This window comes from Acanthopagrus latus, chromosome 10 (assembly GCF_904848185.1).
Source record: "Acanthopagrus latus isolate v.2019 chromosome 10, fAcaLat1.1, whole genome shotgun sequence".
NCBI classification, from domain to species: domain Eukaryota; kingdom Metazoa; phylum Chordata; class Actinopteri; order Spariformes; family Sparidae; genus Acanthopagrus; species Acanthopagrus latus.
The window spans coordinates 222,501-245,273 of record NC_051048.1 but is presented as its reverse complement, the minus strand read 5'-3'; the positions used below and the strand labels follow the sequence as shown (position 1 = coordinate 245,273).

At 44.2% G+C, this 22,773-nt stretch overlaps 2 protein-coding genes and 2 long non-coding RNA genes across 6 annotated transcripts in view; 2 read left to right on the top strand and 2 right to left on the bottom strand.

Annotated features, from left to right (window-relative positions):
* Nucleotides 1-2,265: 2,265 nt before the first annotated feature.
* On the bottom strand, nt 2,266-6,044 carry LOC119027811. 3 transcript variants are annotated; one of them, XR_005077483.1, is made up of 5 exons: nt 5,655-6,044; nt 4,767-4,990; nt 4,459-4,686; nt 4,035-4,207; nt 2,266-3,958 (listed from the first exon to the last, which is right to left on the bottom strand). It is a non-coding gene; the product is annotated as an uncharacterized LOC119027811 (long non-coding RNA). The 3 variants fall into 3 exon arrangements; XR_005077485.1 differs by having other exon boundaries at nt 2,266-3,880; XR_005077484.1 differs by having other exon boundaries at nt 2,266-3,721.
* A 162-nt stretch (nt 6,045-6,206) lies between these two features.
* Nucleotides 6,207-11,887, top strand: hmgb2b (high mobility group box 2b). The gene is made up of 5 exons (XM_037113274.1): nt 6,207-6,357; nt 7,907-8,065; nt 9,507-9,658; nt 10,347-10,521; nt 10,655-11,887. The coding sequence occupies exons 2-5, from the start codon at nt 7,916-7,918 to the stop codon at nt 10,781-10,783; spliced, it is 606 nt and encodes a 201-aa protein (XP_036969169.1). The 5' UTR covers nt 6,207-6,357; nt 7,907-7,915; the 3' UTR covers nt 10,784-11,887.
* A 3,907-nt stretch (nt 11,888-15,794) lies between these two features.
* On the top strand, nt 15,795-17,589 carry LOC119027812. The gene is made up of 2 exons (XR_005077486.1): nt 15,795-16,028; nt 17,330-17,589. It is a non-coding gene; the product is annotated as an uncharacterized LOC119027812 (long non-coding RNA).
* The window catches only part of atp1b2a (ATPase Na+/K+ transporting subunit beta 2a), an 87,587-nt gene continuing 82,073 nt past the window's right edge, over nt 17,260-22,773 (bottom strand). The window contains exons 2-8 of the mRNA XM_037113270.1: nt 21,797-21,925; nt 21,373-21,477; nt 21,110-21,189; nt 20,904-21,029; nt 20,570-20,629; nt 19,575-19,670; nt 17,260-19,289 (exon numbers count right to left, since the gene is read on the bottom strand). Coding sequence (XP_036969165.1) covers nt 19,125-19,289; nt 19,575-19,670; nt 20,570-20,629; nt 20,904-21,029; nt 21,110-21,189; nt 21,373-21,477; nt 21,797-21,925 — 761 coding nt within the window. The 3' untranslated portion in view covers nt 17,260-19,124. The remainder of the gene's footprint in view (nt 19,290-19,574; nt 19,671-20,569; nt 20,630-20,903; nt 21,030-21,109; nt 21,190-21,372; nt 21,478-21,796; nt 21,926-22,773) is intronic.

The window sequence follows — 22,773 nt, the reverse complement described above, 5'->3', positions numbered from 1 at the left end:
TTCATCACTGTTATGTTGGTCCAGTAACTCACGGGAGACTTCTTGCCGAACATGGTGGAAGTTTATTTTGTTCCTGATGAACTCAGTGTATAACTCGAGCACATCATCATCTCACAGCACAGAGGACTCAAACTCTCCTTCTTCTTCTTCCCACCCAGTGCGTTCCCCACAGGTAACAACTTTACTCAGCGCCCCCTAGTGGACCTGAGAACACATACATATTTCTCTCAATTCTTCACAGTTACTACAGTTGGACGACGTTTAGTCCTGCAGTCTGTCGAGCACGGAGGAAACGGCACTCTGGATTATATCGTCAGTCTCATGAACGGTGACAAACATCTGGCCGACTCTGTGGGTTCCAGGTGGAGGTACACAAACTGTAACAATAGATTACATGTCGAGTAAGAAGAGGTCCATTCTTAAAGAACCAGACCCAAGAGGTTCTGACCTGAGAAGAGGGAGCATGACGGCATCAGGAAACTGAAGTTTGGTTTCTGTATCAGCAGCTGCACTGACGAGTTTCCCCAGAAACGATCTGAATACACTGACTATCAGACTATCAGCAGCGACCCAACAACCACCATAGGCTGCTACATGACGCAGTCCAGAGATAAGGTGGAGGTCCAAGAACCGTCAGAGACTTTCAGATGGGTCCGGTACCAACAGCTACATCGAAGGCCAGTAGAGATCAGGTCGGGCCTCTTCAGAGGAGAATCTCTCTGTTCACTGATCTGAAGACAGTTTGTTGGATGGTGCATGTTTGGACAGAAGTGTGATTCAGTTCTGCTCCATGGGACCATTCAGGTGAGCTACACAGGTGTCATGTTGTGATGTTAAACCTTCTCCATCTTGTGTGTCTGTGTGTTACCTTGTCCAGCACTCTGCATGGTTGTGTGTCCCTGATGTGTGTCATCGTGTCCACCTGTCTGAGTCACTGTCATCATGAGATGTCCAACAATAATGTCTCATGATGAAACATGAGAACGGCTCTGACAAGGTTTTCTGTCTGTCAGACCGTCACTTCATTTCTTTCTTTGTGTTCTAGGTTACCAGAAATATGCATAAATACACCAATATGACCGAGCTGAACCAACCTTGTGTGTGTTGAATGTGACCTGCTGCTGTGGATGAGCTCAGACGCCCCTCAGCTTATTCATCATCATCAGTTACTCACTCTGAAACTTACCAAGAATACTAAATATTCATCTTATTGATTTAATCCAAAAAGCCTTCAAATGTCTCAGAAACAGTTCTGATTCTTTCTGATAGCTTTTCCACTCAGCGAGCCGGGCCGGAACCCTCAGAACGTCAGTGTTTAATAGAAGATAATCTATAGTGAGTGAGCTCTATCAGACAGATGCATCTCTCTGCTCAGTGATATTTTGTTTATGTCCCATAATTTCTCGTAACTTCATCAGAAAATTCATCATTTAACTTGATTTACTTCAGATCATCTCATCACTTATCTCGCGTGAAAATAACAGATTACAGATCAACTATTTGTTTTCTTACTTTCTAATATTCTGTTGTTTCAGGACGAATCAGATTAGACCGTCCATGTGTGGAACCACATGTCATCATGACAGGGTACCAGTGGTCGACCCGAATCATGTTCCCAGAACTCTACAGAACTCACGACAGCTGAAGTATAGTTGTGTCAGAGTCAGTTTACATTTGGACCAGCAGTGCCGTGTGACACCGACATCTGCATCATCTGCAGCATCTGCAACATCTGCAGCATCTGCAACATCTGCAGCATCTACAACATCTGCAGCATCTGCAACATCTACAACATCTGCAACACTGCAGCATCTACAACATCTGCAGCATCTACAACATCTGCAGCATCTGCAGCATCTGCAACATCTGCAGCATCTACAACATCTGCAGCATCTGCAGCATCTACAACATCTGCAGCATCTACAACATCTGCAGCATCTGCAACTTCTACAACATCTGCAGCATCTGCAGCATCTACAACATCTGCAGCATCTGCAGCATCTACAACATCTGCAGCATCTACAACATCTGCAGCATCTGCAGCATCTGCAACTTCTACAACATCTGCAACATCTGCAGCATCTACAACATCTGCAAAATCTGCAGCATCTGCAGCATCTACAACATCTGCAGCATCTACAACATCTACAAGAGCCGTGTGACTACACTAGAGCAGTGCTGCGTCCAGTTGTTGCTTGTCCAGACTTGTTTTTGTACCATCAGTTCTGTACAATAAAAGTAAAGAGAGGATGCTGACAGAAATAATGTAATGATAATATGAATTGTTTTTATTTATCAATTCATACACTGTGCAGTAAAGAGAAAAGCCCTGGATGAAATCAACTGATTCTGTGAAGTTTCTCTCTTCTCAGTGGTTTCAGCTGAAGTAAACACACTTACATTTGTTGTGCAGCATGTTGGAGCTCGTCACAGATGTTTAACTTTACATCAGTCATGATGTTTTTGCAAGAACAGCTGTTAGTTTGTTGAACGCTGGCATGAAACTTTCTGAATGACATGAAACATGATGATGTGAAAATGTCTGACAAAGTGATGTTCAGCTCTGAGAGCAGAAACAGAGTAATTAAAGGTTAGGTAAAGGTAAACTGTCTTCTGGACTGAAGCTAAATGTGACGCTCAGTGTGCTGATGATATTACAGCAACACCATCAACAATAAGAACAGAACCAGAACCAGAACAGGTCCAAAGAGTTTCCATCTTCAGTGTAATGAAGTGATGAAGTGATCTCATTTGATTTAATCTCCTTGTGGTTCAGAGTTTATTAGTTTTAATACATGAATGAAGTGTTTTAAATGTAAATAAAGTAAATATGTGTTTCAGATAAATGTCAGAACGATGTCAGCGGAAGAGGAACATGTGTCACATGTGTAACATCCACCGTACAGGAACCAGAACATCTCCTGATGGTCCAGACCACATGGGGCTGCTTCAGAACTTACACCACAGTCTATTAAACATCACCTGGACTGTGAGTCTGTGCAGAAACATCAGAACATCTCCAGTTGGTTCTGGTCGGTGTAAACAGCTGTGTGATTTATGCTTTCAGTCGACGGTTTATCATCGGGACACGTTCTTGTTAGTTGGACTCTCTGCATCATAGAGATCCATTCTGCTGTCTCTGGTTCTGAGTGTGGGCTCAGTAACACTGCAGTGGATCAGGTAACTATGAAGAACTGGTTCTGAGTGTGGGCTCACAGGCAGCGTGGGTCCGGTCTGGACGGGTAGCGTGGGTCCGGTCTGGACGGGCAGCGTGGGTCCGGTCTGGACGGGCAAGGTGGGTCCGGTCTGGAGGAGACGTCCAGTAAGTCCTCAACAGTTTCATCAGCGTCTTTAAAGCAATGTGTGCTGAAATGATCATCAGGAGTTCTTCATCCACAGAACCAAGTCCTCGACAACAGGTGATAACAGAACCTGGTGACAGTCTGGCTGGTTTCCTTTCAACCACACTCTTCTCAGAACAGTCTGGTTGTAGTGCAGGTACTGGGTTAGAGTTCCCAGAACACTTGACTGGACCTCTGCTCACACCATCACTGTCCACAGATGTTTCACCTGTAAACTTCATCACACTCAGAACTGTTGGATCCATCAACACATGAAGGACATCGTCAACTGTGTTCACGAGGAGGAGTTCTGTTTCAAACGGGTGTGCTGGTGCTGGAAGACTGCTTGATAACACAGGTCCATCATTCAGTGTATGATGCTGCAAGATGTTTTCAAAAGGTAATCAGCTGTGTTTATTCATCCATTAATCAACTGGTGAGAAGAAAATGAATCAGCAACTTTTACAATCGATAAATCAACCAGCACGATGATCCAGCTCTGGTTCTGGATGTGGTTCTGGATGTGCTGCTGTTCAGTTCTACATCAAACACATGGAATATAAATGTAAAGAGTATCTTTGGTTCTGGACTGTTTGGATGAGATCAGCTCAGTGTTTCTGTAAAGAATAATGAAGAGGATAAAGTCTTTAAAGTGATCAATAACGTCAGTAATCACTTAGTTCTACACTCTACCTGCACACTGGTGATGTCACCTGGGGTCCAGTTCTGATTATCACCTTCATCACCACAAACAGGTCCAACCTTTACTTCAGTGTCCTCCAGAGATGCTTAGACAGCAGGAGGGGGATCGGACCGGTACCAACACGTGTCGCTGGTCTCAATCGGTGATTGATGATCGATCCTCTCTGTTGATGATGAGAAAACAAACATAATTGTTACCGTTCATCATGTGACTAAAACACCTGAGCAGCTGCACAGTGAGTTAATGTGAGGCAGAACTTCTCAGCTGCAGTTTGAATCCAAGATGGTTTCAGTGTGTTCGCAGCAGAACCTTGTTCTCTTAAACCCAAAGACCTCATGACTTCACCAGGTTTACTTTTTATCTGTTTCAATCTTAAAAGGTCTAGTTTGAACACAGGTCCAGACGGCCTCTCACAGACTGGGTGCTGGTTCTGAATCAAAGGATGTGTCTGGATCATCAGGTCCAGTCCTGCAGGGATGGCGGCTCCTGGTTCTGATTCAGCAGATGCAGTTTATTTGCTTCATGTTGACTCTGAGTGAAGACAACAGATCGGAGGTCAGCAGGTCCAGAACATGTTGAATGGACCTTCATCATCTCCTCAGTGTGTATGAGACCCACTGATCCTCCCGGCCCAGATGTCACCTTCATATCAATCAATATAAAGTCAATATCAACAGGATGTATTGATCACAGAGATGTGTCAGAAGATAAATCACCTTCACCTGCCTCTCATTCATCTGTGGGCTCTGAGTCCAAACATGCACCAGAGAGAAGTATCAGGTCTGCAGCCTGGAGGTTCTGAAGACGTGCAGCATTTGTAGCTCCGTCTGCTCGTACAGCTGTACTGGACCTTCTGTGTCACAGTTCTTTGAGTGCAGCTCGGTCCATATGAGAAGTTCTGTCCTAACTGCTCATCTGTCCTGACAACTATGATGCTGATGTGGACCTGTAAGAACCGAGGAGAATGTTAAGTAACACAGCAGGTAGAGACAGCAGCACCACCAGGTATACATGTTTTACCTGAAGGACACATTTATCTTCACCTCTTCATCTTTAGTTGGTCGATGACAATATCAGGTGTATTTAGTGTTTTCAGGACAGACAATGAATCCACTTATGCTTTGAAGTTAATTATGTAAATGAGTCTGGAGGCTGAAGCACAGGAAGAAGGAAGAAGGAGGTTAAAGACGAGTGTGGACCAGAGCCGGTGGAGTCTGTAGTTCCCACAACATGAAGAGGATCTCTGAGCACTTGGCTCAGTTCTGACTCTGTGTTGGATCTCTGATCAGTTCTGACTCTGTGTTGGATCTCTGATCAGTTCTGACTCTGTGTTGGATCTCTGAGTTATTGAAACATCAGCGTTTTCTCCTTTTGCAGTCGACTGGACAGATCATTATCAGCTCTTGAAGAGTTCCTAACTCCAAACATTAGCTCAAACTAATGTTTCTGTGTGATTATACGCCATCACAACATGCTGCTCCTACTATATATATATATATATATATATATATATATATATATATATATATATATATATATATATATATATATATATATATATATATATATATAGACACACACACACACACATTATACAGCAGGATCAATACCTGAACTCCAGACGACTGAAGGCGTCTCTGAGGATGTGAGGACGCCCTGAGTGAAGCTCTCCACGTGAGGGACAGATGGAGGAACATGGACACCATAATGGAGCTGATCGTGTGTGTGATGGTGTGTTATTTGTCTCTGGGTGAAGTTTCTCTCCTGTTTTGGGTCCACTGCCTGGTCAGCATCAGAACCTGCACACTCTGACAGGACCACGGTCACAACCAGCCCAACTCTGGCTTATATACTCTCCCTCTTCATCCTTCGCTCCGCCGCTGTCTGTCGCCCCTCCCCCTCCTCTTCATGCACTGGCTGCTTCACCTGACAGACACGAGCTCTGACCAATCAGACGCAGGGACGCCAGCTGGCTCCTCCCTGTTGTATGTACAATTCCCGCCCTGCCAGCGTCGCTGGGGAGGCGGAGCCGGGCAGCAACCAGCTTTGACTTGTGGCAATGTGAGCCAATCACAGCCGAGTATTCAGCCGAGCCCCGCCCAGGTCGGCCGGCCGTGTCCCCGCCCTCTGGATAGGAATGACCAACGGGGGCGTTGCTGGGGGGCGGTGCCGGGCTCGAGCTCGACCCAGTTTGAAAGTGAACCAACGTCTCCAGTCGCTGCTTCAGCCCCCAAACAACAACAGAACACCAGAATCTGAAAACCCTGAACCGACCTAAAGTCCGCTCCAGCCCGCAGCCGGCCCTCCTGACGAGTGAGTACCTCCATCCATCTCTCTCCGCACCCCGCGCACATTTCCACATTTCACTCAACGAGATAGCTTTGATTTACCGGCTGACTGCAGAATCCTCCAGTAAAAGGTCCGATGATGAGGCTGGAAAAACGAATAAAATGGCCGCTGACACGGTCTCAGAGTGGCGGCTGTGAGTCCGCTCACTGGTCCGTGTGTGCAGTCCGGGACGGTTCGGACGTGTTGTTGTAAACACGAAACGCCCATTATGGAGCATGAATGCCAGGAAATAGTCCTGTCCCGTACATACATCGCTGACCCCTCCAGAGCATAGCCTGAGCCCTTCGTTGAAAATGCGTAGCTGCTGTACTGATTCCATGTTTCCATTGCACACACGGCCGTTTGCTATAAAAACGGCGCTGTGGTTAAAATAATTCCCCCGCGGACCGACATGAAGCCTCACGCCGTGTCTACTGACGGCTCCGTCCTCGAGAGACATTTTGTCCGCCTGCCGCTCCGTTAGCCTGCCGCTAGCGGAGGGGGATGGGGCGGCTAGCTCCGCAGAGGGCGGGAAGCAAATGGTGGCCCATTGTTCTGCGGGAGCTAGCAGTTAGCACGGCTAGGCTAACTGCAGCAGTCCGTAGATGTCCATAGAAGACGCGGCTAGCTTTAGTCTTCGTTCATCTCTACGGCTCACAGAGCTCCAGTCACTGGGGGGAGCAGGCACCGGGCTCCGGCGGGATGTCCCGGACCAAGGGCACACCGAGCCGGGCTCCGGGAGGGTCGGAGGGCCTTCTCGCTATCCAGCCGAGAAAATGGATCCTCACTTTGTTCTCTTTGTTATTCACATTCGGCCTCAGTTTGCTGCTCGGGCCGCCATCACCCCGATTAACGGTCCAGTACCGGAGACCTGCCTCGGTCCAGACGGAGGAGGCTGATGAGTTCACTTAGCATATTAATACACACATTTTAACAATTTAACAAGGTTTAATATGAATTATGAACAATATGTGACAAACAGGTTAAAGGGTCATTCCACCTAAATATGTGTAAATCTGTCATTGTTGAGTTATCTGTACGTGATTTCACCCAAATAAAGATTTGATGTGAATCATGATTTTAGTATTTCTTTGAATAGCAGGCACATTTAATTTTATTCATCTTTTATTTCTCTGTGGTGTTGAGTGCAACTTTGATATTATTGGTAATCAATCAGCCATCCATCATCCGCTCACTGTCTAATAAATGGTTGAATAAACAGATCTGTGTTGGCTGTAACTTGAGGCCATTGTGAAGAGTTTCTGCATCTCTTTGTTGTGCCTAATGATGAAGTGATGGAGTACAGATTGATCTTTAAATGACTTACGGTGTGATCAATAATCAAGACGATCAGCTAGTCCTAAACAAATATTAACTTGACTGTTCATAATTGATTAAAATATGACACCATGTTGTTGGAGATAATTACATTTTTACACTGAAATCAATAAATGATATGCACCACCAACTGTTTTAAGTCAGTTATATCAGTATTAATCCGTCTTCTGCTGTTTTCATCCCATCTGTCCGACAGGCCGCCACTATGATGCGTAAAGACGTCAACAAGCCGAAGGGAAAGACGTCGGCATACGCCTTCTTCGTCCAGACGTGTAGAGAGGAACACCGGAAGAAGAACCCAGAGCAGTCGGTCAACTTCGCTGAGTTCTCCAAGAAGTGCTCCGAGAGATGGAAGGTGAGACAAACAGACAGATCAGTGACCTGTCTGACAGTGCAGTGTGTTTCAGGTGTGTGTATATCATGTTCTGCAGCAGGTAACTCCCAGTGAGGTCGGACACCTCGTCATGAAGCACATCTTTGACGACGGCGTGGCGACAGATAAACCATAAACTCCTGACAGCACTGTGTCAGGACGTCAGCACAGTGTTCGAGGTCTAACATGTTATTAAAGATGACTTTTTTCACACTGTGTACGTTTAATACATCTTTCTTATTGATTTTGACCATATAAATGTTTGAAAGAATTAATATTGCAAGTAAATATCAAGTCTCTTGTCTGTCAGGACATCATGTAGGAAATATCAGGTATTCCTTCCACAATAAACACTCCTGTTTTAATTTCAACAGTCACTGATCATACTAATTATCATAATGATGTTGGTGTGATACTGTGATATTTTCTGAAATGTTATTGAACCATGAACTCTGATTCCATTGTGGTACGTTTATACAAACTTAAATATATATTATTAATAAACCCAACACAGTAGAATCAAATACAGTAGTTATATAAATGTAGCCAGTACATCAACACAACTGTTTTTATATCACAATATAAATACCGGTACATGATATTTGACCCGACCTCTTCACTACAGGTAGTTGAATCATAAATAGTTTATTGATCCCTGAGGGGAGATTCTGTACATTAGTTATTCCTGCGATAGAAATCTCACTATAGAGATTATAAGACGATAAATACCATGATAACCGTAGAATATGCAGATATAGAAATATAGAAACTGCTACACTATAACCACAGTGTGGATGACGTTAACATTGTAGTTCCTCTGACTGACTGGTTTGATGTTTGAATATGGTAATTGTTGAGCTTGTGTCACTTTGTGTAATAGATCTGTTGTCTGAGGATCATCTTGTACATCACAGCAGACCAACACTGAACAGTGATTATTGAACTGAAGCTGTTTGGTGTCACTGACGCAACAACACAAGCCCAGTATCAGTGCTGTTGACAGCTGCGCTGTGATTGGTCACTGCTGCAGACAGTAACTCATAACTATTAAAAATAAAGGTTTTAAAATGTGATAAAATGAGCATAACAGCAGTGAAGGAACATTTACCACTTTACTGCAACCCTCCTCATTGATTATGTATTGACAACGGACTGCAGACATCAGAACGGGAATGTTTGTTCATCTTCAGTGTTGTTTCCTTTGATATTACAGTTTTATTATTATCATGACAGCACTGACACACAGATCTGATTAGAACTACGTTAGTCTGTTGTTACATATTGACTTACTGATGGTGACCAAACTGTACTGTTAGTTCAGTCTACACGCCTCTGATGTTCACCTGTTCCGGTAACCAGCTACAAAAACACAGACACCGGCTTAGTCAGAAACTCTGTCCTGATGGTGTGTGTGTCTTTTCAGGCTCTCACAGCTGGTGATAAAAAGTGCTTCGAGGACATGGCGAAGGCTGACAAGGTGCGCTACAACAGGGAGATGAGCGACTACATCCCACCTAAAGGCTTCGGAAAGAGAGGCCGCAAGAGGAAAGACCCTAACGCCCCCAAGAGACCCCCGTGAGTCTGCAGCACCGACACAGCATGGAGACAACCCAGACAGAACGTAGAGACAGAAAGTAAAGACAACCCAGACAGAACGTAGAGACAGAAAGTAAAGACAACCCAGACAGAATGTAGAGACAGAAAGTAAAGACAACCCAGACAGAACAGACGCTTGATCCTTACTGCTCAGACGTGGCTGTTGGAGTTTAGACTTGTTTATATTGGATCAGTCGAGGTCTAACAGAAACAAGCCGGACTGTAAGCTACACACTGATTGTGTTTGTGTGACAGTAGCGGCTGATCTGTCACCAGGAGGCAGCACAGAGTGCTCACCTGCTGACCTGGAGTTTGAGTTTGAAAGTCTCCTCTGACCTGTAGACACTTCAGTTCCCTCTGGCTCCTGATGAAGTCTGACGAGCCTGATGAATGGATGTGATGATCTACCTCTGATCAGATCAATACATCAATCATTTATAGGCTCAAACCAAAATATCACCGCAGGACAAACAGCACGTCTTAGTTTAATAAAAAGAGAAGACACTGAGCAGCACGAACACTAACCTGTCTGTCTCTCTCTGTGTGTTCGTCTCTCTCTGTGTGTCCGTCTCTCTCTCTGTGTGTGTCTCTCTCTCTCTGTGTGTCTGTCTCCCTGTGTGTGTCTGTCTCTCTGTGTGTCTGTCTCTCTGTCTCTCTCGGTGTGCAGGTCTGCATTCTTCGTGTTCTGCAGTGAGTACCGTCCCAGTGTGAAGCAGCAGTATCCTGGTCTGTCTATAGGAGACTGTGCCAAGAAACTGGGAGAGATGTGGAGCAAACTGTCCCAGTCTGAGAAGCTGCCCTACGAGGAGAAGGCCCAGAAACTACGAGAGAAATATGACCGGGTGAGACACACTGACAGCTCCTGTCATCATTGATAGTAAAGAACCACTGAAAGGAGCAGATGACAACAGGAAGTGATGATGTCACATGATGAGCTGCTTCCTGTGTTGTGACGCTGCTTCCTGTGTGTGACAGGACATGGTGGCATACCGCGGCGGCGGCACGTACTCAGCCAGGAATCCCGGCTCCTCCGCTCAGGGAGGAGAGGAAGAGGAGGACGACGAGGGAGAGGACGATGACGACGACGACGATGATGACGAGTAGAGAAGAAGAGCTGCATCTGGATGAGAGAGACTGACTGAGTGTGTGTGAGAGAGACAGGTAGGTGTGTGTGTTTCAGAGCTCTGTGACAGCGGATTGGACAGGATGGGGCAGGGGGTGGGGCTTCATCACAGGGGACAGGTGAGCTCAGCCAGTCAGGAGCAGGGGTGTCGTCTCAATGGTTACAGGGATTTTAAATGGAAGAGATGAGACAGTAAACAGGAAGTCACACACAGGAGCAGCAACGAGCTTCCTGTCAGTTTTCAAAGTAAGACTTCTTGTACAGATGTAACTCTGTCAGCCTCTACTGAATTTCATCAGAACCCCAGAACACAAGGATCAGACAGAAGCAACAGAACAGAGAACACAGGGATCAGACAGAAGCAACAGAACAGAGAACACAGGGATCAGACAGAAGCAACAGAACAGAGAACACAGTGATCCGACAGAAGCAACAGAACAGAGAACACAAGGATCAGACAGAAGCAACAGAACAGAGAACACAAGGATCAGACAGAAGCAACAGAACAGAGAACACAGGGATCAGACAGAAGCAACAGAAGAGAGAACACAGGGATCAGACAGAAGCAACAGAGTTGAGCTCAGAGGAACAGAAGAGTTACAAATCTCTCTGCTCAGCCTCAACACACGTCTCTGCTCTGGGACACGTTATTGATCAGTGACATGTTATTGATCAGTGGCATTTTAATGATCATGATCAGTCTTTTATCAGCCTGATTGAGATCTGAGCTCTGAAACACACACACAGGACCAGAGGGAGTGTGTCACAATGTGTGTGTTGCCTTTCAGTAACGTGTGTGTGTGTGTGTGTGTGTGTGTGTGTTTTGGAGGTCATCAGATGATAAACTGTCTTGACACCAGAGGATAGTAAAATCCCCCTCCCCTTCCCTCCTCCCCTCACTGTTACCATGGTTACCCCTGCACCCCCCCTCCCTCCCTCCATCAGCCCTGTGTGTTGCCATGGAAACCCCCCATTATTATCATGTTGTTGTTTTTTATTTTCTTACTGAAGTTTATTGTTCTGTTCCTGTTCACTGTCAGAGTAGAAACGTCAACGTTTTATAATAAAAACTGAGTGAAAACACACACACCCTGTCTGTTCTGTTACACACATACACACGCACACACACACACCACATGAAGCTGGATTCAGGTTCACTGCTATGAAAGCTGTTCTGAGGTTTTGAAGCCAGATGTTCTCTGTTGTTGGAGCGACTGCAGCAGAGACTTCCACTGACCGAGTTGGCAAACTTCCTGTTTGGCACCTGGCTAACTTGAATAGAAATAAAGTTCTTAATCTTGTAGCTCCTCTATATTTTTCAGACTTTATTGTATTAAATGGATCAAATTTAGACAGTGATATGAGTGTTTTCTCAGGTTGTGATGCCCAAAAAGAGCTATCCATCATTTTACAGACGCTTCTTTCACATTGGAAGCTTATGGGAAAAGTAATTTCGGGCTGCAGTGTATTATGTGATGATGGTGTGACACAGTTTTTTCTCTATGAAAGCCTGGTGCTCTTCCTGGTGGCCTGGGTAAACCCGACAGGTATTGAGGGTGAGCAGGCAGCGTCTGGTGGAGCACCTGGTCCTCCAGCTCTGCAGGAGTTTGTGGTTCATCCTCGAGGAGGTAAGGAATGTGTTCAGAGCCTCCATTTTAGAGGAGGCTGCTCAGAGCTGTGGTCGGAGCGAGATTTTCAAAATAAAACATCCAGCGAGAAGTGAGACCAGGTGTTTCCTGGTGAACAGTCATAGTAATGAGGTCAGGTGAGAACAGACTCAAGTTTCTGAAGCTTTGATGATTCTGGTTCATGTAAAGTCTGATGAGGACATTATTTGAATTCTCTTGATGGTTCATGTCCTGTTTGTATTAAAGTGAGCAATCCTGGTTAAATTCAGATTACTTTTGATTTTCAAGTCTGAACATACTTATTTAAAGTCGACACAGTCCTGTATTTTTATTAGGATATTCTGACAGTTCAGTTCTGTGACAAACAGGAAGCTGGTGTGATGATCTGAGAGTCTGGTCTGATCTGTGAGTGTCTCTGTCTGTTGCAGTGTGTCCTGCACTGTTGGCACCAGTCAGCCAAACATTTCAAACATCAGTAAGTTGTGTTTTTCAGTGATGTCACAGTCGTAGTATAAGTTAGTTTCTCGTCCAGTACTTTGTTTGGAAAGTGTTTGTATTGTTGTTGTACAGGCCTGTGACCAGTAAGTGGCACAATATGATAGATGTAATGATAACTAAGTGTGTACATGATGGCCCAACCGTTTTTCCCCCTTTAAGTTCACAGCTCTTCTTTTCTCCTTTAAAGAAGGTCCAGGTGTCGACTGTCTGTCTGAGACGAACGTGGCAGCTGTCTGAAGCGTTTAAAGACACACCGGTGAAATATGTCCTATGGTGAGTTTCTGCTCAGTGGAGCTGCTCTGACACTGTAGTATGTGGTTGTGTCCACTGGAGGTCTCCAGCCTCAGAGTGAGATTGTCTCTGTGTCTCTATAAATCATGTAGTTATATAACAGGCTGCCTGCTGCTGCCTCTGACTTATGTAACACACATGGAAACATCCCTGTGGCATCTCCTTCCTGTGTGAAGGCCAGCTGGGCTCTGTGTTCAGGACTGTCGGACCAGCAGAGTCTGAACATTTACTATGTAAGATTTATGATGTCTCAGGTTTGACCTCTGCCAGATTTAAGGTTAAACTCCTCCATGTCATGGCAGTGAGACAAATAATTCAAAGGTCCTCATTAATCATCACACCTTCATTAGCTGACAGAATTAATGCATGTTGATGAAAATCCACCTAAGAACTTCACATTAATAACATACTTGTGATAGCTTGACCAGCAGCTCCAGCAGTGTTGACACTTCTTGATTTTCGGGACTAGGTAACAGATGAAGGAGGTGTAAACGGTGGCAGCTCAACAGCAACTGATGGAGTATTTCACTGTCAGGTGCTGCAGCAGCTGCACTTTGCAGAGAATCTAACCAGCAAATACTGTGGCATGATACCAGTGCCACAGTATGCTACAGAATCAGAGGCATCCAGTGGGTAGGTACTGTAAATACCATCCAATACCATCAGACTGTAGGTACTGTAAATACCATCCAATACCATCAGACTGTAGGTACTGTAAATACCATCCAATACCATCAGACTGTAGGTATTGTAAATACCATCCAATACCATCAGACTGTAGGTACTCTAAATACCATCAGACTGTAGGTTCTGCAAATACCATCAGACTGTAGGTACTGTAAATACCACCAGACTGTAGGTACTGTAAATACCAACAGACTGCAAGTACTGTAAATACAATCAGACTGTCGGTAACGTAAATACCATCCAATACCATCAGACTGCAGGTACTCTAAATACCACCAGACTGTAGGTACTGCAAATACCATCAGACTGCAGGTACTGTAAATACCATCCAATACCATCTGACTGTAGGTACTGTAAATACAATCAGACTATAGGTACTGCAAATACAAGAGCATCTAACCAGCAAATACTGTGGCATGATACCAGTGCCACAGGATGCTACAGAAACAGAGGCATCCAGTGGGTAGGTACTGTAATTACCACTGGATTGCAGGTACTGTAAATACAATCAGACTGTAGGTACTGCAAATACCATCAGACTGTAGGTACTGTAAATACCAACACACTGCAAGTACTGTAAATTCAATCAGACTGTAGGTACTGAAATTTAGTACAGTTAAGGCCAAAGGCAGTCTGAAAAAAATTGGATATCGGGCCATCGTGAATTTCCAACATGGCAGCCACTGACAACAGTATTCAGATCAATTTTCTTAATTGCATGGTATAACATATGATGATGATGATCTTGTTAGTTACATTTATTTACCATACCTAGTTTATGGAAGTTTATACATGAAAAATACATATAAATCAATAAAAAAATCAAGATGATTGCCATGATCAGCATGAACATTGTAATTGTGATAATGTTTTGTATACGGAATATCATATGGTCTATTTCCATAAATAATTATACATTTTATCATGCAGAATCTGCAATGTGTAATAAGCCCAGAATCTTCCTTTGTTTTCATAATTCAAGATGGCCACCATTTACTTGCAGATATCACACACAAATGTAAACGGTGCTAGTTTAAATTATCTAAAGGGAATTTAGTTTAAATTCAATCTTTTTCCTTAAACTTCACAAATACCCAAGTCTCAAAAATAGTGACATGTTGATGTCACCTACAAGTCCATCAATTCAATGGAAAGATCAAATGTGGCTTGGCAACTGCAACATGCCTCGAGTTCATATTTGTCATATGCTTGGCTCTAGGTAGGCTTAAAATTGGATAAATAATACTTATTTAAAAACTTATTTTGTCATTGCAATTAGCTCACAACTGTTCCACATAAAGGGTCCACAAATGGCAGATTGCTGTAAATATAAGACTACTTATTAGGAACATACTGTGGAACCATGTCTACTTTATTTAGGCTTGAAAATAGATTTGTTTTGTTTTGTTTCGTTTTCTTTCCGCTTATCCATGAGGGTCGCGGGATGCTGCCGTTCCCCCCTAAGGGGCTGCGGGTCTTACTGGGGCCAAATCCAGTTCACACAATGGGCATAGGCCAGGGTACACCCTGGATGAGTTGCCAGCTCATCGCAGGACCCTTACCTGAAAATAGATAATGAAACTTATTTTAGCAAAACTCTTATTATTAATTCCCATTAAAACCCTGTTCCACATAAATAGCTAACATGCTATAACCACCAAATGGTGGATTGCTATTAAAATAAGACTACTTGGTAGGAAGATTTGGGAGGAACAATGCGGTTTTCGTTCTGGCTGTGGAACACTCCGCAGGGTGCTCGAGGGTTCATGGGAGCTGGTTTCACCAGCCCACATGTGATTTGTGGACTTGGAGAAAGCACTCTACTGAAAGAATAAGATCCCGGATACAAATGACCAAAATGAGTTTCCTCCGCAGGGTGCCAGGGCGCTCCCATCGAGATAGGGTGAGAAGCTCTTTTACCTGGGAGGAGCTCGGAGTAGAGCCGCTGCTCCTCCACATCGAGAGGAGCCAGCTGACATGGCTCACCTGGATGTCTTCCTCAGGAGGTGTTCCTGGAGGAAGTGTCTAGGGAGAGGGAAGTCTGGGTGTCCCTGCTCAGACAGCTGCCCCCGTAACCTGGCCACGGATAAGCGGAACAAGTTGATGGATGGATTGATGGATGGTAGGAAGATTTCACAGAACAATTTCTGCTTTATTTAGGATTGAAATTAGATAAATTAAACTTATTTTAGAAAACCCCTAATTTTTTCCCATTTACAAACTGTAAATATAAATAGTTAACGTGCTAACATGCTAATGCCACATTTCAAATGGTGGACTGCTGTCCTTAGCAAGGAAAAAGACTGCACGGGCTGTCTTTTCAGAGCTTACAAATGCCCTATTAGAATTGTCCTCTGCCCCACATGACATTCTACAGGAGGTAATGGCAATTGTATTTGAAAGGTTTGTATCCTGTTCTATGATTGAACCAGCACACCCACAGACATAGACCAAGCTAGGAGGAAGTGTTTTGCAAAGAGGCACAATGTGCCTTCAATCCTTTCAACAAAGGCTGCCCTAAAGGAGCATGTTGAGAGGCCAGTCTATCAAGGGGGACATGTATGGGGTCAGATGCTGGTGTCAACACCAGAGCTTCCTTCTCCTTGTAGATGGGGCTGGTCAAAGGCATCTGAGGGTCATTATGAACTATTTTGGACATGCCTGCCTGATGCAGGCCAGTCCAGCTATGAACTTGCCTCTTGCAAATGTAAGAAGGGAGGAGTGGAGAGTCTTCCATGATTGACCCCATGTTTGGACAGTTACTATTGTCAGTTTGGCCTATCTTGCATTGTGAGCTTCCAAATAGGCTAAATATTAAAGTTGCCACCTGAATTCCTACTCATAAAATGTGTGATTTGATCCCAGTATCATTCAAATCACAGGAATCCATGCAACTTTGAAGCAGTAACGATTTTCAACCAGTCATGGTGGCCATCTTGAAAAATAACAACCTTCTCGAAATGTATTTGTATCATACATGTACAAACTCCAAGGAGGTAAATAAGTGTAGCTAACTATATGACATATATGATATTATAATCAAAACACAAAAGAAAATTCACATGGAAATGGTAGTCAATGGTGGCCATTTTGAAAAATGGCTGTTGCGGCAAACATATTGAAAATTTGCAATGGTTGATATCTAATTTTTTTTGACTGTCTTTGGCTGTAAGTGTACCAAATTTCATGTTTTTATCACAAAGTGCACGAATCTTTGGAATTATGCTGTTAAGCCGCACCACTATTAGCAGTTCGAGGTAGTACAACTACAGATGTTACAGTTAGTTTGTAGTATCAAAACACAAAGTATTACAGTTTGTAGTATTTAAAGTATTGCAGTTTTTCCATTCACCACAGAGACAAGTTGTTTTTTGTAGTTTTAAGAACTTTTTTCTTTGTTTTTAATCATCTGTTCAACACAAGGACAATTTCAGGCAGGAGAAATCAACCAATCACAAACAGGTATCATATGACATCATACGGGGGAGCATCTCATTGGCTGGTCACTCTTTAAAGGAAGACAACTGATGGAGAGCAGTAGCGGTGGGGAGGGACCTTTCCATGTGGCACAAGAATGTGATTGACAGGTGAGGACACAGTGTGTGTGTGTGTGTGTGTGTGTGTGTGTGTGTGTGTGTGGTGACCTGGTTGTCATGGCCACATGATGAAGATAATAAATAAAATGAAACATGTCAATAAATCAACAGTGAACAAAAACAACATATAAACTAACGACCTCCTAACTTGTTACTAAATGAACTAACCCATCTTGCCATACACTAATAAATCAAACCTCTAATTAACTAACGAGTTGTTCTGCTGCAGCAACAAAGACAAACACAGACCAAACATATGACATCCAACAGCACATCTGTTGCCATGGTTACTAAAGCTATCATCTGATCGGCTGTGGATCCAGCAGCTTTCACAGCAACGAACAGAGAGACTGAGGTTTAACATGGCCAAGGAGACAGACTGGTTCTTGAAATGGTTCCTGGCCTGAATTCTGAACTGGATTGTGAACTGGTTTATCAAGTGTTACCGGTTTCTGAACCGGTTTTAGATCTGATATCTGAACTGGTTTCAGATGCAGCCTAAGATCTGATATCTGAACTGGTTTCAGATGCAGCCTAAGATCTGATATCTGAACTGGTTTCTGAAATGGTCTGTGGCCCGGTAACTGAAGTAGACCTTGCAGTGAGGTTGTCTTTGATATCTGGTTCTGAACTGGTTCCTGTTCTGTTTACGTATGTGTTTCTAGTGGACTGAGGAACTGATTTATCATAATGTGTTTTGTTTCCCAAGTTGTTTCTGATTTGGTTGTATATGTTTTATGAACTTGATTTCTGTCTTTTGTGCTTGACAGGTTTGGTCACCACTTTCTGGATTTGTTTGTACTGTGGTGTGGGATCTAGCTCCTGAACAGTTCTGTGGTATCTCTGTCACTATAAAATTGTCTTTCTGAGCTCACAAATACTGTAACTGAACTGGTTTCTGTTGTGAGGCTTCATTTAGTTTCTGAACTAACTGATAATACCAGATTATGCCAGGTTGTCCAGGTTGTCCAGGAACCTCTACAACAGCCAATCAAAGCCAGTCAAAGCCAATGTTACCTGATGTTAAGTTTATAGAAACCAGCCAAAAGGTAAACTGTTTGCTGGATCTGCCATGATATTAATGTCACACAAACACAAGGAGGAATCATCAATAAGCCAAATAAATAAATAAATAAACAAGTATTAACAACAGTAATAAACACACTGTTGATCAGTAAACACATCAGCTGTGCCGTCAATAATTTGCTCTTCGTGCAGATTGATATGATGATGGAGGTGAAGATCCTCCTGTCATCTGTCATTCTTCAGTGACATCAGAGCATGTGTGCATGCTGATTGGTCCGTTTCAGGGTCAGTGTGTTTGAGTTAAAGCTGCACTGAGGATCACATCAGAGAAATACAGAACAAGATATGTATTTATACGACTACTGCAGCAACCGTACTGTAACTCAAAGAGACAAAGATTTCAAAATAACTCCGGTGGTCAGTGAACGAATCATGAAGCAGGAAAAGAAACCATTCTACATACACATGGAAACACAAACAGTGTGTCTGAGGCAACACGAGGAGAGGACGGACTGAATCATTTCATTTAAACATCTGGGTTAGCGCAGCTTAACGTGTGTTGGAAAGTGTGTGTGTGTGTGCGTGTGTGTCTGTGTCTATTTGTCGTTGATTCGTAGTTTGAAGGAAACCCGTCCAGCAAACTTGTCTCTTTCGCTGCCGTCAGCCAGAGTGTTGGAGTTGATTTTACACTCCACGTAGATGTCTGTGTTCACAGAGGCGTTCAGGAACTTCACGGCCACCAGCGGCTGGGTGTAGTTCACCTGAGACATTAAACACATCACACACTGAGTAACACGACATCACTGAAGAACCAGTATGAGACGATACAGTAATATGGAAATACTGGATCGTCTACCAGTTACACATGTTTATTCATGCCATGATCTACTAACTGGTCTAAGATAGGGCTCTACCAAAGGGTAAGAGTGACATACTGAGAGATCCACTGACATACTGAGAGATCCACTGACAAGGATCTGTTAGATCTACTGACATGGATCTGTGACTGTGTGTATTCAGAGTGTGTAGTGTACCGAGTTTGTTACCTGAGCCTTCTTGCCGTAGTACGGATAGTACATGAGGTTGAAGGTCCCATTAGGAGGATAATATGCCAGACGCCCAATCTTATCGCTGTCCTCCCTCTGCACACACACACACACACACACACGCATACACGCACACACACGCGCATACACACACGCACACACATAGGTTAGATCTGTAAACCAAACTACTACTGTGTTTCTTTACTGAGCTCTACTGTGTTTCCTTACTGAGCTCTACTGTGTTCCTTTACTGAGTTCTACTGTTTCTTTACTGAGCTCTACTGTGTTTCTTTACTGAGTTCTACTGTTTCTTTACTGAGCTCTACTGTGTTCCTTTACTGAGTTCTACTGTTTCTTTACTGAGCTCTACTGTGTTTCCTTACTGAGCTCTACTGTGTTCCTTTACTGAGTTCTACTGTTTCTTTACTGAGCTCTACTGTGTTTCTTTACTGAGTTCTACTGTTTCTTTACTGAGCTCTACTGTTTCTTTACTGAGCTCTACTGTGTTCCTTTACTGAGCTCTACTGTGTTCCTTTACTGAGTTCTACTGTTTCTTTACTGAGCTCTACTGTGTTTCTTTACTGAGTTCTACTGTTTCTTTACTGAGCTCTACTGTTTCTTTACTGAGCTCTACTGTGTTCCTTTACTGAGTTCTACTGTTTCTTTACTGCGCTCTACTGTGTTTCTTTACTGAGCTCTACTGTTTCTTTACTGAGCTCTACTGTTAGATTCACTGCTGTGGATTGATTCATGATCAGCAGATAATCAATTTGATTATCGGGGCAACACTATAAGGTCGGGACTTCAGAGCCTCTATGTTTCTACTTTTCTTACCCACTCATCTTTGTCCACTTTGTACCTCTGAAGATGGAGGGACGGAGAGATGGGGACAACACATAAGCTGAAGACAGATGGTGTAACAGATAGTGAGATAGACAGGTGTGCAGACAGACAGTCAGTCAGACAGACAGGTATGCAGACAGACAGATTCAGACCTTGGCTCCACAGGTGACATAAGGAGATTGACCATCCTTCCCTGGCAACATGCCAATCACCTGTAGAGACAGATAGGTGGACAGTTAGATCAGGAGTGTTAAATCAACTGGTGAAGAGTACAGGAGTACAATGGTTCTTAGCCTAATGTGTGTCTGTGTGGCTCCAACACACCAAACTCCATTCATAAAAGACGTATTTTAAGATAAATGTCGGTGAGATGTTGTTTAATCTGTGCAGGTTTCTCAGTGCCAATAATCATTACAGACACAATTAACTCCTGTTCGTCTGCAGGTTTAAACGTGTGTTCGGGTCAGAGGTCAGAGGTCAATGTACCCGGTTCAGTTTGATGAGGATGCAGGGTTCACCTCTGCTGTAACCATAGAAACGATCAGAAACCCCAGAGCATTCCTCCAACATCGTCCGGTTGAACTGACAGGAGCGCTTAGGGTTGTTCCTGACCTGCAGAGAGACAGGCAGGTGGAGGGTAAGACAGGCAGGTGAGGACACTGACAGGCTGACAGACAGACAGGCAGGCTTACCTCTCCACTGTCCTCCTGAATGAAGTATTGATCTGGAGGGCAGTTATCATTAGTCTGAACCTGATAGCTGTCGTTGTACGCTGCAGACAGACAGACAGGCAGGTAGAGTGTTAGTCAGGTAGACAGAATAAAATGGTCATGGAGAACCGAATCACCAAACCTTGAAGTAATTTCATTTGATGTAATGAAATAATAACAATATTCATAAAAGAACCTATGACATCACATCATTAAATATTGTAATTAATTAACCAGCGTCTCACGAGAGAGGAAGTTGTTGAGGTTCTGGACGAAGCCGTCCCAGCTCTCAGTGTTTGACACAGAGAAACTGATCTCCAGCTGATCGCCCTTCGGACGAATCATCATTCCTGAAACGTGAAGACAACTGCTCATTAACCAATCACATGCTGAGCCTTGTTGGGGTGTTTTGGGTGGAGCTGGTGTGTGTTGGGTGAAGTTAACATGTGTTGGGTGTAGCTGGGGTGTGTTGGGTGAAGCTGGGGTGTTCTGGGTGGAGTTGGGGTGTGTTGGGTGTAGCTGGGGTGTTTTGGGTAGAGCTGGGTGTGTTAGGTGCAGCTGGAGTGTTTTTGGGTGTGTTGGGTGAAGTTAGTCTGTGTTGGGTGAAGCTGGGGTATTTTGGGTACAGCTGGGGTGTGTTTTTCTGCTCAGGTGTGTTTGTTTTGGTACCTGGAGTGGTCAGGCGGTCCTGCCAGGTGGGTTTGTAGTCATCAAGCGTCAGCAGCATGATGTACATGGTGAGAACAAACATGCCCGCCAGGAACAGGTAGAAGACCAGGTAGAAGAGCAGGATCAGACCTGATGGGGGAGACAGGGAGTCTTTTTATATAGTGCAGTACCTCACGTCCTCTCCTCTCCCTTATTCTCCTCTTCTATCCTCTCCCACCCTGTCCTCTCCTCCCACTCCTCCCTCTCCCCCCCCCCCACTCCTCTCCTCCCCCACTCCTCCCTCTCCTCTCCTCTCCTCTCTTTCCGTTTCCGGTGAGCATGATTGGTTGGTGGTGGAAGTGCGAAAGGCGCAGAGTTTTGAATCTGTCCTATTTTTCGGATTTCACTTGGTTTTCTACTGTCCTTTATGTACATGATCTGGTAAGTTGTTTCTCTTTCTTTATAAATTGAGTGTTTAAGGAGTAATCAGAGGGTTGTCAGGGGTTTTTGGAGGAATGGCGTCCTCCGGGAGGCGTCCTCCGTCGATCCGGCACGGAGCGAGGATAGTCCCGCCGGATAATAATGTTTCTGTGGAAGAAGTTCTGCTGGCGGTCGGTGAGCAGGTTGGACATGAGAATCTCATTTTTGCCTCAAGAATGAACAAAGCAGTGGTCGTGTTTCTAAAAGAAGAGCCTCTTGTTCATTCTTTGATTGGGAGCGGTGTGTTCATAAAGGAGATGTTTGTACAGGTGTCCCCGCTGTCGGTCCCGTCCACTCGGATCACCGTCTCAGGTGTTCCGCCATTCATCCCGAGCTGGGGACAGCTGATTTCTCAGCCCTTTCAGCCTCACATGCAGGACGTCAAACTGGTGCTATATATTCAAAACCATACATGATAGAGGCAAAAAATGTTCACGATCAAGCCAGAATGTCCTTAAAGAACACGCTCACCAAGTTTCGTGGTCCTTGTGTCAGAAATGTGGAAATGCGAGCGAGTT

Bases quoted from the DNA above. Each gene is read 5' to 3' on its own strand.
- hmgb2b (XM_037113274.1), top strand. From the start codon at position 7,916: ATGATGCGTAAAGACGTCAACAAGCCGAAGGGAAAGACGTCGGCATAC. The intron at 9,659-10,346 runs GTGAGTCTGCAG...CTCGGTGTGCAG, and splicing joins AACGCCCCCAAGAGACCCCC to GTCTGCATTCTTCGTGTTCT. The intron at 10,522-10,654 runs GTGAGACACACT...TGTGTGTGACAG, and splicing joins TACGAGAGAAATATGACCGG to GACATGGTGGCATACCGCGG.